The sequence below is a fragment of the Microcebus murinus genome, chromosome 4, assembly GCF_040939455.1.
Source record: "Microcebus murinus isolate Inina chromosome 4, M.murinus_Inina_mat1.0, whole genome shotgun sequence".
Taxonomy (NCBI): Eukaryota; Metazoa; Chordata; class Mammalia; order Primates; family Cheirogaleidae; genus Microcebus; species Microcebus murinus.
This window is the reverse complement of record NC_134107.1, coordinates 3,016,257-3,034,424: the sequence shown is the minus strand read 5'-3', so window position 1 is coordinate 3,034,424 and position 18,168 is coordinate 3,016,257. Positions and strand designations below refer to the sequence as shown.

The 18,168-nt window shown below is 66.9% G+C and overlaps 2 protein-coding genes, 1 long non-coding RNA gene and 1 other non-coding gene across 5 annotated transcripts in view; 2 read left to right on the top strand and 2 right to left on the bottom strand.

The window, feature by feature from the left end:
- Positions 1-5,567: 5,567 nt before the first annotated feature.
- On the bottom strand, positions 5,568-12,192 carry ARRDC2 (arrestin domain containing 2). 2 transcript variants are annotated; one of them, XM_076001532.1, is made up of 8 exons: positions 11,919-12,192; positions 9,188-9,254; positions 8,851-8,998; positions 8,258-8,360; positions 7,842-8,098; positions 7,554-7,716; positions 7,155-7,312; positions 5,568-6,699 (listed from the first exon to the last, which is right to left on the bottom strand). In XM_076001532.1, the coding sequence occupies exons 1-8, from the start codon at positions 12,175-12,177 to the stop codon at positions 6,649-6,651; spliced, it is 1,206 nt and encodes a 401-aa protein (XP_075857647.1). In that variant the 5' UTR covers positions 12,178-12,192; the 3' UTR covers positions 5,568-6,648. The 2 variants fall into 2 exon arrangements, with proteins under 2 accessions (XP_075857647.1, XP_075857646.1); XM_076001531.1 differs by lacking the exon at positions 11,919-12,192 and adding an exon at positions 9,378-11,284.
- Positions 11,271-17,895, top strand: LOC142870559 (uncharacterized). Its single transcript, XR_012918878.1, has 2 exons — positions 11,271-11,522; positions 17,548-17,895. It is a non-coding gene; the product is annotated as an uncharacterized LOC142870559 (long non-coding RNA).
- The window catches only part of KCNN1 (potassium calcium-activated channel subfamily N member 1), a 23,287-nt gene continuing 18,908 nt past the window's right edge, over positions 13,790-18,168 (bottom strand). Inside the window, exon 9 of the mRNA XM_012735689.3 lies at positions 13,790-14,351. Coding sequence (XP_012591143.2) covers positions 14,103-14,351 — 249 coding nt within the window. The 3' untranslated portion in view covers positions 13,790-14,102. The remainder of the gene's footprint in view (positions 14,352-18,168) is intronic.
- Positions 17,703-17,836, top strand: LOC142870822 (small nucleolar RNA SNORA42/SNORA80 family). The gene has a single exon (XR_012919152.1). It is a non-coding gene; the product is annotated as a small nucleolar RNA SNORA42/SNORA80 family (small nucleolar RNA).

Here is an 18,168-nt window from a genome sequence, read left to right as displayed (position 1 = left end):
TCACAAAACCCATTCATTCAGACAGAACACAAAAGCCGGCGACAAACGAGACAGACGACAGATAACATACGGAAAACGAATTAACAATAAACCTAACCTGGTCCGGACCTGCTCCCCGGTATCCTCCTGACCGAGCCCTTGGCTACAAGGTCAGCTCCGGAGTCCCAACGGAGCCAGAGGACATGACCGAGCCCTTGGCTACAAGGTCAGCTCCAGCTCCTCCTGACCGAGCCCTAGGCTACAAGGTCAGCTCCGGAGTCCCAACGGGGCCAGAGGACGTCTCCGCCTGGCTCCGACCGGCGACCCACCAGCGCGTCCGCCTAGGTCCTGTGCCGGCGTCCTGATCCGGGGTCCTGCAAGGGGATTCCACGTCCCTTGCCCAACACCACACCCGACTAGTCCGGGGTGGATTTTCACACTCCTCCCTCAGCCCTGAATTCTATCCGATAGTCTGTGGGGAAGGCAGATCCCGGACGAGCCCCCAAATGTTAGGGACCGACCTTCCACAGCCCCACCGGACAGAGAAGCAGAGACATCGAGGATGCAATCACACAAGAGGAGGTTTATTTTCTGGCTAGCCAGGGTCCAAGCCCCAGAGCACCAACGCAGTGGCCACTCTCGCAGGCAAGGACCCCGACCTGAATTGCGGGGTGCCTTTTATCCCCCCCCCAAAGGGCCCTAGCAAGGCACAAACTAATTATGCGCTGGCCATGAGCTGACCTTTGAAGTGATTAATTTTCTTTGAATTCTGCGCGATCCCTGTGCATCCCACCTCCCTTTTGCCTTTCTTCCCAACCCAAGAGATAACCGGAGGTATGAGTATAAACAGATGTGTGCTGTTCGCTAATTGCCTCACCCTGCTTCACACGAAGGGGGGCGGAAAACTCTTTTCTTGTTGTGCCACTGAGACGCTGCCGAAGGGCCATCGAGGCGCCCCCACAGGAGAACTGGGGCCAGGGGCAAATAAACAACTTGTTTGCGCCTGCCCCAGCTACGCTCCGGACCCACGGAGCCACTGGGCGGCTGAGGACTGGCTGCCTCTCTCCTGCCTGCCATGTTGGCACAGGCTGTTCCCTCTGCCTGGAACACCCTGCCCTAGCTGCCCGGTGAACTCCTCTTCATCCATCAAAGCCCCGACTCCAATGCCCTCTCTTCCTGCAAGGCCTTCCAGCAGCCTCCAGCCCCATCCTTCCCTCTGGCTCCCCCCTGACTCCACGGGGCCAGCAGCGGCGCGGCCCACGGCGACCTTGGAACTCTGTGTGTGCTGCTGTATTCATCGCCTAGCAAAGATGCTGAATAGTTTTTATTATTATTTCCAGGCCCTCCCCCAGTGAACGCTGGGACTCACAGGGCGGTTGCCCCGGCCGGAGTCACGTGGCCATCCCCGACCCCGTCCCTGTGGCTGTGACGGTAAAAGGCTCCATCTAATTGGCCGGTGCTGGTCACATGTCCACATAGGGAACCGGGAAGTAGACCTGGCTCTTCCTGAGCCAGAAGAGGGGGGGCAGGGAGACACCCCCGCAGACGCGAGGGCTTAGGGGTCCTCGTCCTGGGCTGGGGGGCCTTGGGCGGGTCACTTGTTCTCTGTGCCTCAGTTTCCCCACGCATGAGTCAGGCTGGGTAGAGCGGAGCCGTGGGAGCACAGAGGGCCCTCCCCGCCCCCACCCGGACTTTAGTCCCCGGACTCCGCCCGGTCGGGGCGCAGCCGGCCCGCGGGCTGAGTCACCGTTTCCTCCTGGCCCCCTGCCCGGCCCGGGGACTTTCCTGAACACGGAGAACAAGCCGGGTGGGGGCGGGTCCCGCGCGGGGGACGCGAGGACCGAAATGCGCGCGTGTGGGCGGGTTTGCGCGTCCCCTGGCGCGGATTCAACTCTCGTGTGCGGGCCCACCTGGGGGCTGGGGCCCGCGTGCGCGCCCCCGTGCACACCCCACGCCCGCGCACCCCTGGCCCCCTGCCCGAGGGGCTCGCGCCCGAGCTCGCTGGCTGGTGACCGTGCTCTCGGCGCGCTCACCTGCGCGCACCTGCGTGCACACCTGCGCGTGCGCACCTGCGCCTGCAGGTCACGGCTGCCCCCGCAGCGGAGCGCCCCTGGCGACGCCGCACAGGCGCATGTGGCGGCGGGGACGCCCGGGCGGCGGCGGGGACCCCCGGGCGGCAGGTTAGAGTTGAGTTGGGAGGAAACAGATTATTAAGATACTGGGGACGCAGCCGGACACCACGGTGACAAACAAGTAAATATATAGCCCCAGGGCCGCGGAAGGCCAGGAAGCAAGACGCAGGGCTGGGGACTGGGGGTGCCCGGGCTAGGGACAGGGAGAGCGTGCGGAGGAGGTGGCGGGTGGCCTGGCACACGCGGCAGGCGGAGAAGGTCCCGGCGAGGTGCACGGAGACGGAGACGGGGTGCCCCAGGGAGGCCGCACGTGCAAAGGCCCTGGGGCGAGGCGGGCGGGCAGAGGCGCTCCGGCCTCGTTGGGGAAGGCCTAAGCAGAGCGGGCGGGGAAGGGTCTGGAGGCTGTGCCGTGGGGCCCGGGACGGACTGTCCTGTACCTGGAGCCCTGCCGGACGTCCCCGCCCGCCCGCCCCGGTGCTCCCTGCTCGGGACAGAATGTGCCGGGGGAGACCGGCGCGGCCGCCTGAGTGGAGCGGGCAGGGGCGGGAGGATTCCTGAACAGCCGCCGCCGCCAGCGCAGCAGCCAAACAGGCGGCCGGCACCGCCTGTCACCCCGCGCCCGGGTCAGCTGGGCCCCGCGGGAGACGCAGATGGCCAGAGAGGCAGAGACCGAGAGAGACAGAAATGGTGGCCAAGGGAGTGAGAGACAGAGAGACAGTGAGACAGAGACAGGGAGAGAGTCTGAGACAGAGTCAGAGACAGTGAGACAGAGACAGAGAGACAGAGACAGGGAGAGTCTGAGACAGAGTCAGAGACAGTGAGACAGAGACAGAGACAGGGAGAGTCTGAGACAGAGTCAGAGACAGTGAGACAGAGACAGTGAGACAGAGACAGTGAGACAGAGACAGAGACAGGGAGAGAGTCTGAGACAGAGTCAGAGACAGTGAGACAGAGACAGAGACAGTGAGACAGAGACAGAGACAGGGAGAGTGGGACACAGGGAGACAGAAACAAGGGCACAGTGCCAAGACAGACGACGAGCACGAGAGAAAGGAACAGAGCGAGGGAGACAGACAGAGACAGAGACATGGTGAAAGAATGAGAGACAGAGACAATGGGAGACAGAGGGAGACCTGACTGGGTGACAGGCCTGATTCGAGGGGGTCCTGGGGACGAGTGCAGGGGTGACCCCTGCCCCATCAGAAGCCCCCTTCACACCAGGGTCGGGGGGCAGGGCTCCCCAGTCCCAGCCGAGGGACCTCGGCCGCCGTGGGGGACTGGGGACGGGCCCGCCCCGGCCCCACCCGATGTGAAGGCTGAGACAGGCCAGAGCGGTCTCAGTAGGACCCCGGCGGGTGACAAAGGCCGTGAAGACAACGGAGAAGGGGGTGGGAGGCTGGGCTGTCCTGCAAAGCAGAGCCGGAGAAGCGGCCACGGGGCCGGCGCGTGCAAAGGCCCTGTGGTGGGACCAGCAACAGCGAGGGCGGGAGGGGGAGGGGGAGGGGTGGGCAGGGGTCCTGGGGGAGGGGGAGGGAGGGGTTTGTTTTGTATCTGATGTAAATGGGCCGCCCTCCCCTGGGCTCCCTGGGCCCCTCCCTGTGTCCGGGCCGGCGGGCCGGCTCCCCGGGGTCACCGTCTGTCTGCCCCAGAAAGGTCTCCTTGGGGATCAGGTTCCCCGCACTCGCCCGGAGTCCTGAGGACACGGAATGTCTTGGCCTCCCTAGTCTGCCGCCACCTGGGGGTGGGGGGACTGGAGAACCGCGCCCACACCCGCCGTGGGAATCAACACCGCGGGGGCGTCTCTGTGTGGGGACTCGGATGTGGAAATGGGGATCCGGTGTCTCGCACACCCTGGGTGACGGGGAGCTCACCCCCTCCCAAGCCCGCCGGTCTGGGCTCGGCTGGCTGGGCCACGTGGGGGCCTCCCCTCAGTCTGGGGCCCTCGGGGTCCCCAGGGCTGGAAGCCAGACCAGGGAGGTCGCGTGGAAGTGAGGACCCACCCTCAGGCCACAGAGGGGTGGTGATTGAGTGTCCCGCCCCTGTGCGTCCCAAAGTCTCGGACGAGGAAACCGAGGCTCAGAGGCAAGTGACCCGCCTGCCGCGGCCTCACAGAGAGCAGAGCCCTCGCCGGACCTCCCAGCCTCCGGCCCCGGGTGCGCCTGGCTCTGCCCCCGCTGCCTCAGAGCTCAGAGAGTATCCAAAGAGATCTTAAAAGCCAGGCGTGGCAGCTCACACCTGTCATCCCAGCACTTTTGGAGGCCGAGGCGGGAGGCTCACTTGAGGCCAGGAGTTCAAGACCAGCCTGGGCAATATAGCGAGACCCCATCTCTATAAAAAAAAAGAAAGAAAATGAAAAGAAAAATGACCCGGGCGTGGTGGTGCATTCCTGTAGTCCCAGCTACTCGGGAGGCTGAGGCAGGAGGATCGCTTGAGCCCAGGAGTTGGAGGCTGCAGCGAGCTGTGGTTGCGCCACTGCACTCCAGTGTGGGTGACAGAGCAAGACCCTGTGTCTAAAGAAAAACAAAAACAAAGATATCTTTGTACACAAACGTCCCCAGCAGGAAGATTCACAATGGCCAACGCGTGGAAACAGCCGGAATGCCCGTCCGCGGGCGAGCGGGGCGGCACAGCGTGGCGTGAGTGTACAGTGGAATGTCACCCAGCCATAAAAAGGCGCAAGGCTCGGGCCGGGCGCGGCGGCTCACGCCTGTAGTCCCAGCACTGTGGGAGGCCGAGGCAGGAGGATCGCTCGAGGTCAGGAGTTCGAAACCAGCCTGAGCAAGAGCGAGACCCCCGTCTCTACTATAAATAGAAGAAAATTAACTGGCCAACTAATATATATAGAAAATATTAGCCGGCCATGGTGGCGCATGCCTGTAGTCCCAGCTACTCGGGAGGCTGAGGCAGGAGGATCGCTTGAGCCCAGGAGTCTGAGGCTGCTGTGAGCGAGGCTGACGCCACGCCACTCACTCTAGCCCGGGCAACAGAGCGAGACTCTGTCTCAAAAAAAAAAAAAAAAAGGCGCGAGGGTCTAATACTCGCGTCCCTGGGCCCGAACCTCGAAAACACGGCGCGGAGGGAGAGAAACCAGGTGGCGAAGGGGATTTGTTCTATAGGAGACGCCCGGAGCAGGCAAAGCCGCGGAGTCGGGTCCACTGCCGGGCCCGGGGGCGGCGAGTGACTGCTAGTGAGCTAGGAGGCCCCACTTCGCAGGGATGGAATGTTCTGGAGCCGAATGCACGGAGGAGCTGGGGGCACAAGGCTGTGGCCGTACTAAATGCAAGGGAGGTGGCGGATTCCACGGAGTGCCAGCGTCACCTGAATAAAACCAAAGCCGGCTCCGGCGGGGTCTTCCCGCACCGAGGTGACCCTGCCCAGCCCCCGCGCCGGTGACCCCGGACGGCAGCCCAGGCGACCCTAGTTCCTTAAGGAAATAAACCAACCCGTAAGGCCCAGTCTCTTTCTCCACACTTTTATTTATTTATTTTTTTTAAAAAAATAATTGTACAAAAGAGGGCTGATTCCTTAAGGCGCAGGGAGACCACCGAGTCCCGGGCAGGGGTCCAGCCCCGGCCGCGGCTGGGACGCTGCCGCTGGGGGCCCGTCCGGCGGCCCCTTAGTGCTTCTCTCCAGGGCCCAGGGCACCTCCAGAAGCACTCTGGTCCCGTGTCACCCGGGCTGACCTCTGTCCCCAGGCCCGGGCGCCATGCTCCACGGTCGCTGTCTGGTGGTCCTCGATCCTTGCACGGGGGCCCCAAGGTCCTCACTTTGCAAGTTACTCGTCTGGTCTCGCCTGTCCTGGACCTGGGTGGCCCCGGGCCACAGAACACCCGGGCGGCTTGCCTGGCCCCAAGTGCTTGCAGGAGCTCTCGGGCAGCGCCCGCCGGGGCCTGGACTCCCCGGCTTGCAAAGTCTGCACAGGCCGCTGCCCCTGCCCCCCAGGCCGGCCCACACAGCTCCGACTGCCGGCCTCCCCGAATGCCTCGTTCCGGGGACCCTCTTGCCCGCTGGACGTCACTGTGTGGCCTCCACGGAGGCCCTCTGAGCCCCCGGTTCCAAGGTGAACCGGGTGGGTTCCAGGCATCATCACTCAGCTCTGACCTTCTCCAACTTCTCGTTTGTCCGCCTGCTGAGCTCCTACTCCTACGACAAAGCCTCAGCTAAAATGCTCCTTCCTCCAGGAAGCCTTCTGTGCTTCCCCGCGGGACCCTCCGAGCCGGGCCTCAGGTCTCTTATTCTGGTTCCACAAGGCCAGAGGTGTCTATCTCCGGCTCTGTTTCTCCCAGACCGAGGGCTCCCGGGGCGACCCCGGCACGGCCCGCAGGCTGGGCCGCGTCTCGATGCCTCTCAGCCGGCCCGGGGAAGCCGGATTCCAGCCCCGCGCCTCTGTCCGGTGATGTCGGAGCAGCCTTGCTCCCGCCGCTGGGAGACTCGGTTTCCCCAACTTCAGCGCGGTCGGGCGGGCGGCGCTTAGTCCCGCTACTCCCCACGATCACGATGGCCAGGAGCAACCTGGCGGCCGAGGTGGGTCTGCCGCTCAGGTCATGCAGCGCGGCCGCTCGGCGCCCGAGGGCGGGTTCGGATCCTCCTGGGGGGAGACAGTCCCGTTAAGCCTGGCGGGGAGGGGAGGGGGCTCGAAGGCTCGAGAACACCCTCCCGGGCCGGGCACGGCAGCTCACGCCTGTCGTCCCAGCACTCCCAGAGGCCAAGGCGGGAGGATCGCTCAAGGTCAGGAGTTTGAGACCAGCCTGAGCAAGAGCGAGACCCTGTCTCTACTAAAAATAGAAAGAAATTAATTGGCCAACTAATATATATAGAAAAAACGAGCCGGGCATGGTGGCGCATGCCTGTAGTCCCAGCTACTCAGGAGGCTGAGGCAGGAGGATCGCTTGAGCCCAGGAGTTGGAGGTTGCTGTGAGCGAGGCTGATGCCACGGCACTCACTCTAGCCTGGGCGACAGAGTGAGATCCCGTCTCCGAAGCGAACCCCACCTCCTGTGTGTCTCTCACACTTGTCGCAGGGTCCCCGGAGCCGGGAGCTCACCTCGGAGTACAGGGGCGGCGGGCGGTAGCGGAACTCTTGGATGTAGGCGAAGAAAGGGCCATCGAGGCTCACGTCCGGGTCCTGGAGGGGCAGGGAGGGGCTCTGCCCGGAGGCCACCATCTCCTCCTCGGCCACCACCTCCGAGTACTCAGGCGGGGCTGAAATGGAGAGCCGGGGCGTGAGGGCACGGAGGGTGCCTTGGGGGCGGGGGACAAGGGCGGGCTCTGCAGCGGCCAGGCCGGTGCCCTCGGCCGAATCCCGGGTGCTCCTGGCCACCCACGTGCTTTCCGCGGCGCCCTTTTGCGTAGGAGGCCGTTGGCGCAGAAGGAAGGGAAGCCCGCCCGCCCGCACCCGGGTCTCTGTCCACCCAGCCCGCCCCCGCGGCGGGGCAGGGCGCACCCTCGGGCCGCTCGGGCAGGGCGCCCGGCCCCCAGTCCAGCAGGAAGCTGGCGTGGCTGCCCACGCTGGACGACCGGCTGCCGAAGGGGTGCAGGGGCACCGTGCCGATGACCAGCGGCAGCTCCAGGAGCAGCTTGGACGCGCCGGGGATGTCCACGCAGACCTGGAGGAAGGAGCGTGATGGAGGGTGCCGGCGGGCCCGCCCTGCCCTCCCGCTGCGGAGGGGGCGCGCGCTGACCCCGCTGCCGCCCCGCGCCCCCGCCGGGCCGCGCCCCCCGCGCGCCCTACCTTGAGCGCGTAGTCCACGTGCAGCACGCGGCAGCGCAGGATGGAGGGTCCCACGGGCGGGATCCGCAGCGCGCGGCCCCGCCACAGCGCCCGCCGCCCGGGGGCCACCGGCTCGCCTGCCAGGCTCGCCACCACCGCCCGCTTCTGCTTGCGCGCGCCGCGGGCCAGGAAGGTCTGCGTCTGCACCAGGGCGGCGCGCGGCAGCACCGGGCGCCGGGACCCGTTGTCGATCTCCGCGAAGATGGGGATCGCCTCGCCTGCGGGGCGCGCGGGGGCGGGTCAGTCCCCGCACCTGCGGCCCCGCGCCGGCCTCCCCCTGCCCCCCGCCGGCCCCGGCCTCCCTCCGCCCCGCCCGCCCGCCCGCCCGCCCGCGCCGGCCTCCCCCCGCCCCCCACCCCTCGCCCGCCCGCCGCTACCTGGCGTGTAGCCTTTGCGCTCGATCTTGGCCGAGAGCGAGACCAGGCCCTGGTTATAGTACCACGACCGCGCCTCCTTCTCCCGAGCGCCGGCTTGGGGAGCCTGCAGGGGTGGAGAGGAGGTCGCGAGTGGGTCACCCTGAGCTGACCCTGCGGCCTTCCCCACGCACCCCAGCTGACGGGGGCGCTGGGCAGGGCCTGGCTTCCTTCCTAACAGCCCAGGAACTGACCGCCTGTAACACGGAGCGGGGAGAGATGCCGCCCATCCCATGAAGCTGGAAATGAAGCCAACGAGCCTAGCAGTCACTGTGCGATTTAGTGCTCACTATGCCCCAGCTGTGGCCTATCTCACAGACAAGGCGGCTGAGGTTCAGAGAGGGCAGGACACTTCCCCAGAGCCACACAGCAAACTGGCGCAGCCGGGATCGATCTGGATCCAGTTTCCCCTGGCTTCCACAGGCATTCCCAACACGGGCCTGCCTACCCGCAAGAGTGCACCTGTGACCCCCAACTTCATCAGCCCCCCAGCGATCCAGCAGCCAGGCCCCCGCCTCCAACGCTCCCACCCTGCCTGCCCCAAGGTTGCGGCTCACCAGCAGGGCAGGCGTGTTGATGTCCACGGGCTCGATGACGGTGAACACCTTTTTCGCCCGGCGCGCTGGGACCCAGGGCCGGTGCAGGGTGGCCTTGATGCAGTAGCGGACACTGCCGTGTTTGCCTTCGAACGAGGTCACCAGGGTCCTGGGGGGCGGAGCGGAGGAGCTTCAGCGGGGGCGAGGTGCCAGCCCAGACGGAGGGGAAGGAGACACGCAGAGACTCTGGCCCGCTCCTCGGGACGCCTCGGGCCCCCAGGCCCCCAGCGCTGCAGCCGCGGGCCGGTCAGGGGCCGCCGGGCCGGGGCGCCCCACGACCCTACCCCGGAGGACTTACGGGGGCAGCTGGAAGCTGAACGGGAACTCATGGCGCCCGGGCGGCAGCGTCGTGGCCTCGCCGGTGTCTGCAGGTGGGAGCAAGAAGGGGCGGCTCAGCGGCTGCGGGGGCGTCCCGGGGGTCCCCGCCCTGGGCCTGGGGGAGGGGGCCGCACGCCTGGCGCGCGGGGCCGGGGTCCCCGCCGCAGTACCTGGCGCGAGCAGCGTGGCGCGGTGGCTCACGACCTCCACGCGCTCGCTGTAGCTCTGCGTGTACGCGGTGCTCGAGCCCGCGCTGCGCGACTCGGTCCAGTGCACGCGGGCGCGGCCCCGGGCGCGCAGCTTCAGGGCGCCCACGCGCGCCGCGCCCGCCAGCTCCAGCAGCACGCGGCCCACCACGGCCTGGCCGCCGCTGAACACCGGCTCGGCGCCCGCGCTCGCGCCGTCCAGCCGCACCGCGAACGCCTTCACCTTGTCGAACAGCATCGCGCCGCGCCGGGGCTGCGAACGCACGACGCGCGCCGCCCTGGCCTCGAACCCGCGGCCCGGCAGCCTCGGGACGCGAAGTCGCCCCCGCACGCTCCCGCGCACGCGCACTCGCCGACGGGACCGGACGATTTCCCCAGCGCCGCACGCGCGGCGCCGCTTTTATACGGCAGGGCGGCGGGGGGGCGGGGCGAGACGGCAGCCACGCCCCCGGAAGGGATCTCACCAATAGCGCCACGGGGGCGTGGCTCTGCCCGGGCGAGGAGGAAAATAACAAACGCCCGGCGCAGCCCACCCCACCCCGGCCCGGGGGCGAAGCTGCAGAGCCAGGGGCGGCCAGGGCGGGTCTCTCGCGGACCCCGGGAGTCAAGAGGGGAAACTGAGGCCCGGAGGCAGGGCCCAGGCCCGAGGTCACCCAGCAGAGCACTCTGCCCGCCTGGTCCCGGTGACGCCTGGGAGCCGGCAGCCCCTGCGCCAGCGGGGACGGGAAGGGCCGGGTGGGACCGACCGCCCTGCACTCTGCGCCCGCTGCCCCTCGGCCGGGCGACCCGGGGCGGGTGACGCCCTCTGGGGGCCCCGGTTTCCGCGTCTGTGGAGTCCGGACAAGGGTCAGGGTCGCGCCCGGGTCGCCGCGCGGCCGCCCCAGCTCCAGCCCTGCGAGGGCCGCGCTCCCCGGGCCCCAGCCCGTCCCCCGCGCGCGCCGTCCCTCGGTGGCGCCTCGGTGCCGTCGCCTCCACCGCTCCCTTCCTTCCCAGCCTTCGCCCTCCAGCCCTCGTGCCCGCTCCGGGCACCCCGCCCCTGTCCCTACCCACCTCCCCCACCACACGGACGGAGCCAAGTGCAGGGGACGCTCAGGCACCCCCAGGTCCAGGGCCGCAGGGCGCCCTCTCCTTGGGCCTCAGTTTCCCTCGAGAAAAGCCACTCGGAAAATGTCTCCTGCGGGAGTGAGTGGCCTCGGCGCGGTCTGTGGGTCGCCGGCGCTCTCTGGTGGCAGCGGGGTGAGCAGCCGCTCGAACCTGTCCCCGTCCCTGGCCGTCCCCTCAGGAGCCCGGCTCAGGCGACACTGGGGGACCCCCAAGGCCTTGGCGCCCTCAGTGAGCGGCGGCCACCAACAGACCCAGCCACCTGCAGCCCGTGACGGGGGCCAGAGCAGGGACGAAGGGGCTGGACGAGCAGCGCTCAGCCTGCGAGAAGGGGCTTCCACGCTGAAATGTGGGGTCGTCCGCCCAGGGCCAAGTGCAAGCCGCAGCAAGGCCTGAGGACGCAGGGGGCGGAGGGGGAGTGTAGCGGCCCTGAGGGAACCGGACAGGGAGGCCACGACTGAGCCAGCGCCTCCCTCGACCCATTTCAGAGATGCACCTCCAGAGGCCCAGAGAGGGACGGGGCTCCGCCTGTGGTCGCACAGCGTCTCCGAGCACCGTCCCTCCAGAAAGCCGCTGGTGGGTGTCCGGGCACTCTGGGGCGAGCGTGGCGCCAGTATTTCTCTTGAGTCGCGGAGGGAGGGAAGCGCTTCCTGGGGCCCTTCCTGCCCCGCCCGGGCGCCCTGCTCCCCGGTTTCCGCTGCCGGGGAGGGAGGGCGCCCCTCGCCGCTGCCTCTGCTCTGTCGGAGCAAGCCTGCGAGGCTGCGGGCTGTTGCGCCCGGCGCTGGAGAAAGGCAGCCGTCCGCGGTCGGAGCTGCGCCCCGCCTCGCCCATTTTGCAGACGGGTATGGTGAGGTCGGCCTTCGCGGGGAGCGGTCTCCAGGGCGGCCCGGGCAGGCCAGCCTGTCCCTTCCTGCTCTGGGATGCATTCCACCCTGTCACCTGCAGACGCCGCCAGACACCCCCTCCTCCTAACCCCGGGGAAGAACTCACAGCTGCCGACAAAGCTGGGTAAACTGAGGCACGGCACTGGGTAGCACGTGAGGCGGGTGGGTGCCTTCTTTGGGAATGGAGGACCGCAGGCTTGAGAGTAAGGGGGACCTCCCACTCTACCCCACAGGGGTTCCCCGGAGCCTGGATAGGAGGGTCCCCCGACTTTGAAAGGGGTCTCCCCGCTGCCCAGCCTGGAGGGCCTCGACGCCCTAGGCAGGGGTTCCGGGCAGTTGGGGTCCCGGCTGGGGTGCGTGGGCATCCCAAGGGGAGGGGCCAGACTCTAGGGCGCGCGCCCTCCCCTCCCCGCTCCTTGAGGAGGGTCGCCTGACCTCAGAGGCTCCGCGTCCGGGCGGGCGCCCAGCCCGGGGGAGGGTCCCGGCGCAGGGGAGGGTGGCGGGGGGACGGGCGCCTCACCTCCCAGCAGTAGCTGCCGCCGCCGCAGGTACGTCTCGGCGGCCGCGCGGTCGCTGGGCACGGCGTTGGCGCCCAGGCTGCGGCCCTCCAGCCAGCGCGTGGCCGCCCCGCCGCGCGCCGCCACCACGAGCGCCCGCACGCGCAGCGGCGCCGCCGCCTCCAGCAGCACCCGGCCGCACAGCCGCTCGCCGCCGCGGAACGCGCCGCCCGGGCCCCGCGCCAGCTCCAGCGCGAAGCCGCGCACGGCCCCCGGCCGCATGGCGCGTGGCGGGGCCGGGCACGCAGCAGGAGGCGCGCGCGGGGCTCGGCGCCCCTTCCTCGCAGGCCCGGCTGTCCCCGCGGCCGCCTCCTCCTGCCCCTGCTAACTCGCGCGGGCGCGCCGTCGGCCAACTTCCTCGTCCTCCGCGGCCGCCCCGTGACGCGCCCGGGCCGCCGGGGCCGCGTCGCCTGCGCGCCCACGCTGTTGACTTCGCCGTCCCCCGGGGCGGGGCGGGCCCTGTTTTGTAGGGTCGGCGCGGATGAGTCAGAGGCAGGCGGGGCGGATGTGGCGGGCGCGGCCTTGTGGCCTCACTCGTCCCCCGCCGCCACCCGGGGGGACCTTTGGCCGGGCCCAGCCCCAGCCTCCCCTCCGGCCTCCCTGTCGCCTGCGGCCGTGGCCCAGACACTCCAACCTCCGGCCTCGCCCCGTTCCACTGCCAGAGCCGCCCCGGCCGCGCCCCAGGGTCGCTTCCTCGGAGCCGTCCCCTCCCCGCTCCCGCCGGCCTCGTTTCTTTACGGCTGGGCTGGCGGCGCTTTGACCTCGTGTGTCCTGTCCTTCCAGACCCAGGAGCTACCGCCGGGCACAGGGGGGCCGCCGAGGGACGTCCCTTAACTGAGCTGGGAGCTTCCGCCCCGCGGGAGAGCCCTCGTCCCTGCCAGGCCTCAGTTTCCCCAGCTGGACAGCAGGGCTGGTGGAAAGCCTAGGAGGAGCCCGGCTGACTCCTATGTAAGCCCTCGGGAGGGCAAGAGCATTTATTAGGCACCTACCAGTTGCCTGGCCCTTTCTGGGGGGTTCTGGCTGACTCGCCCGTCACCCCATCCTAGAGACACCACCACTGGGACCCCAGGGGGACAGCCACTGCCCAGAGGCACGGGACGGTCGCGGAGTCAGAACGTGAGTGGGTGTGACCAGGGCCGGCTCGTCCTCAGACCCTCCCTGCGGCCCGGCTATCGCCCGAGCCGGGGCACCCTGGGCCTTATCAGAAGCTGCCAGGCTTCGGCGCCCCGGGCCGAGCCCAGATCAGTCTCCCCAGAAGCTGGGCCTCCCCGCCCCCTCTCAGCGTGGGGCCGGTACCCGCTGCCCCCGCGCCCACGCCCAGAGGAAGGGCCCAATTCTGTGATACTTGTGCCCGCCCCTGTCCCCAGCCCACCCCGGGGCGGGGGTCTCGCTAAGCCCAGGATGGCGCCAGGTGCCCCTACAGAAGCCCCGGCTCTGCCACTCTTTGCTGTGTGGCCCCAGGCAGGCAGCTTCACCTCTCTGAGCCTCAGTTTCCCTCCACCCTGCCCTGGCCAGGTTCCTGTGGAGAGTCGGCGTGGTAACTGACATCACCTTCCCTGTATGCAGCAGGCGCTCAATACACGTCCAGTGAAAAGGGAATGACCCTCCTCACCCGGGTCGCCTCCCCCACCGGGTCCCGCTGGAGCCTGGCACACGGGGGGCGCCCTCGGACCCGGTGGTCGGAGGGGAGGGATGTGCCCGTTGCCCGCTGTCACCCGCGCCCCGGCTGGGCCCGTCTGCCGGCGCGCCCGGGGGAGCGGGCGGATGTCCCTGGAGAGCTGCCCCAGACCGAACTCCAGCCCACCAGGCCAGGCCAGAGCTGGGCACAGGCATCCGTCTGGTGCCCGGGCCGGGCGTCCGCCTCCGCCCAGTGTGCCCTGACCACGCACGACAGGCAGCCGCTTGGTGGGTCCCGCTTTATTCGGAACGAGCAAGGACCCTCCCCGCTGCCCCGCGCCCGCCGGGGGCCTGGGGAGGGCCGGGGCCGGTGGCCGGAGGAAGCTCCGGGCTCCCCGCCCGCGCCCGGCCCACTCAGCCCAACTCAGCTTCGGCTTCTTGGACTCCAAGAGGCGCCGCTGTACAGGGCTTCCCGGAGGAGGTGGCCACACGATGGCCAAGATTGAGAGGTCCGGTGGCGGGCAGGGCCGTCACCCGCAGTCCGAGGGGGCCGCGGGCGCCCAGCGGCTCGGGGGGCTCCGCGCTGCCTGGTCCGGGGCGCAGGGCCGGGGCGGCAGGGGCGGCGGGGGCGGGCGTATGGCTTGGGCCACCAGGCCGGGCAGGGCCTGCAGGGAGGCGCCCAGCGCGTCCAGCCGGCTCTCCAGGGCGGCCAGGCGGGCCTCGAGCTCCTCGTGCTGGGCGTGCAGCTCCGACACCGCGTCGTACATGGCGCTCTGCGTCTGCGGAGGCGGGAGGGGCCGTGAGCGAGGCGGGGGCGGCGGCCGGCAGTGGACCCGAGCGAGGGGCGCTGGCACGACACCCCCGGCCCCGCGGTCTCTTGCTGGAGCCAGGGAGAATGAGCGGGCAGAGATAGGCCTTGCATGCCGGGCTCAGGGCCGAGGGGCGTCCGGGGACGCGTGGATGTGGCCTGAGCCCGCCTGGGGGGGACTGGTGGGGGGGTGGGGGGGTATGAGCGGTGACCTGGGGGAGGTTCCAGGCTGACACCCCTCCAGGCCGGGGATGGGAGGGGCTCCAGATGTGGCCTGGGAGGAGGACAAGCGGGGGTCCCGGCTGGGCTGTGAACCCCCCCACCCCACATGAGGCTAGCGGGGGGTGGGAGCCTGGCGGGACAGGTGAGCACCCCGAGGGTCTGACCGGGTCACACACTGTGAGCATGACAGCCACAACAGTTCCCGTGTGTGACAGCAGCCAGGGGGGCGTCCCCACGCCCTCCACCGTCTCCCCAGGACCCCAGAGCCCGGCCAGGTGGGCCCCGCCCCGCCCCCGCCCCCGCACGGGGGACAGCCCCAGGCGCAGACGCGGCTCGGCCACAAGGTGGCGCTAAAACACCGCTGACCACGGGGCGCCAGTCCAGGGGTACCCCCAGCCCGGGCACGACACGAGGTGCAGCCGCGCAGCCCCGCGCGCTTCTCTCAGCCCAGTCTCTCCCTTCCAGCCGCCGCGCCCGCGCCCGCCCCATGCCCGGTGAGCAAACAGCTGGCCCGGGACCCTCGGCCACTGAGCTCACCCCAGCCTGCCTCCGTGGCCACAGTTCCTAAGGCCAGACAGAGGGTGACATCCAGCACCCCCACCCCCTTCGTTCGCCCAGGCTGCAGGGCAGTGGTGCGACCACAGCTCACTGCAGCCTCCAACTCCAGGGCTCAAGCGAGCCTCCTGCCTCGGCCTCCCGAGTAGCTGGGACTACAGGCATGCGTCACCACGCCCGGCTCATTTTTCTTTTTTTTTTTTTTTTTTTTTGTAGAGATGCCTTTTGGTATGTTGCTCAGGCTGATACTTTCTTTTTTTAAACTTAGAATATATACATCTTATTTTTGTCAGAGAGAGAAATATTAAATTGGCAACCTTGGAAAGCATTCTGCTGTCATATTAGGCCGGGCGCGGCGGCTCACACATGTCATCCCGGCACTCTGGGAGGCCGAGGCAGGAGGATCGCTTGAGCTCAGGAGTTTGAGACCAGCCTGAGCAAGAGCGAGACCCCGTCTCTATAAAAAATAGTAAAAATTAGCCAGGCGTGGTGGCGCGTGCCTGTGGTCCCAGCTACTCGGGAGGCTGAGGCAGGAGGATCGCTGGAGCCCAGGAGTTTGAGGCTGCTGTGAGCTGTGATGACACCACAGCACTCTATCCTGGGCAAGAGAGCGAGACTCTGCCTCAAAAAAAAAAAAAAAAAAAACAAAAAAAAAAACAAAACATTAAAAAGTTTTCAACCTTGTTAAATTAAAAACATTAGAAGCCCCATATAATCCAATCCAATTAAAGAAGCCTTTGGGCCGGGCGCGGTGGCTCACGCCTGTAATCCTAGCTCTCTGGGAGGCCGAGGCGGGCGGATTGCTCGAGGTCAGGAGTTCGAAACCAGCCTGAGCAAGAGCGAGACCCCGTCTCTACTATAAATAGAAAGAAACTAATTGGCCAACTAATATATATAGAAAAAATGAGCCGGGCATGGTGGCGCATGCCTGTAGTCCCAGCTACTCGGGAGGCTGAGGCAGGAGGATCGCTTGAGCCCAGGAGTTGGAGGTTGCTGTGAGCGAGGCTGACGCCACGGCACTCACTCTAGCCTGGGCAACAAAGCGAGACTCTGTCTCAAAAAAAAAAAAAAAAAAAAGAAGCCTTTGTTAAATGTATTTTGTGGGGCCGGGCGCGGTGGCTCACGCCTGTGATCCTAGCACTGTGGGAGGCTGAGGCGGGAGGATCGTTTGAGCTCAGGAGTTCGAGACCAGCCTGAGCAAGAGCGAGATGCCCTTGCGTCTCTACTAAAAATAGAAAGAAATCAGCTGGACAACTAAAAATATATAGAAACAATCAGCCGGGCGTGGTGGCGCATGCCTGTAGTCCCAGCCGCTCGGGAGGCTGAGGCAGTAGGATCGCTTGAGCCCAGGAGTCTGAGGTTGCTGTGAGCGAGGCTGACGCCACGGCACTCACTCTAGCCTGGGCAACACAGCGAGACTCTGTCTAAAAAAAAAAAAGTATTTTGTGATGAGTTATACCCCACGATGAAAAGGTTTATTAAATACCTTTTTAAACTTCGAGTTTCAGTCGTCTAACTAACAGAAGCGTGCCACGGTGGCCCAAATTATAACGTGCCACTGGCAGCTCACACTGAGGTTTTCAAAGGCATTTTCTAGTTATACCTTTTATCTCGTAGGACATGGAATTCTTGGCCAAGGGTTCCTGCGCGCCCTGAGCACGGGCCCTCCGCTGGAGCTGGCCCTGCAGCGCCCGGTCCGCACCGCCCGGCCCACTCGTTTTCTGCGGCCTCTGGCACTCCGGGACCACCCCGCCCCCCGCCGCCTCCTCCGCCTACGCAGGGCAAGGAAGACGGGCGAACACCTTCCCCATGATCCACCCCCCCTTAAGGAGCAGTCAGTGTATTTTCTCTTCCTTACGATTTTTTTTATTTTGAGGCAGAGTCTCACTTTGTTGCCCAGGCTAGAGTGAGTGCCGTGGCGTCAGCCTCGCTCACAGCAACCTGCAACTCCTGGGCTCAAGCGATCCTCCTGCCTCAGCCTCCCGAGTAGCTGGGACTACAGGCATGCGCCACCACGCCCGGCTCATTCTTTCTATATATATTAGTTGGCCAATTAATTTCTTTCTATTTTTAGTAGAGGCGGGGTCTCGCTCTTGCTCAGGCTGGTTTTGAACTCCTGACCTTGAGCGATCCTCCTGCCTCGGCCTCCCAGAGTGCCGGGATGACAGGCGTGAGCCGCCGCGCCCGGCCTAAAACTATTTTATTAGAGACGAAAACTTATATTTATTTATCTTTGTGTAGAGGTGGGGTCTTGCTCTGTGGCCCAGGCTGGAGTGCAGTGGTGTGATCGTAGCTCACTGCAGCCTCCAACTCCCGGCTCAAGCGGGACTACAGGCGCACACCACCACGCTCCGCTAATTTTTAAATGTTTCTTTTTTTTTTTTTTGCAGAGCCGGGATCTCGCTATGTTGCCCAGGCTGGTCTCCAATTCCTAGGTTCCCCTGATCCTCCCGCCTCCGCCTCCTGAAGCAACAGGGTCACGGCGTTACAGGTGTGAGCGACCATGCCTGGCCCCCCAGTTTTTAAAGTAAAAAGCGGCTGCCGTGCATGGGTTTGGATTTATGCCAGGCCTGCCCCCCTGGGCCTCTCCTGGTGCCCCATGCCGGGGCAAACTGTGGCCCCGAACCGTTGCCTGGCCTGAGCCCGCAGGCTCCCGGCACTGAATCGGGTTGCACAGTGGAAAAGAAAAATAAAAAATAAATAAAAAGCGGCTGCCAATGTTAAGAAGTCAAGGTCCTACACGCCGCTGTAGATTGCTAGTGTCGCCCTCACACTCGCGGCTCTGGCTGTGGTGGGCCGTTGTTCCCTCCCCCAGCGGGAGCTGGGCCGTCCCCGCCCCCCCCCCCCCGCCCCCGCCCCTGCCCTGCCCGGCCCCCCTGCCCCGCCCAGCCCCACCTGGCCCACCTGCCCCGCCCGGCCCCACCTGGCCCACCTGCCCCGCCCGGCCCCACCTGGCCCACCTGCCCTGCTCGGCTCCACCCGGGCCCACCTGCCCCGCACCTGCCCCGCCA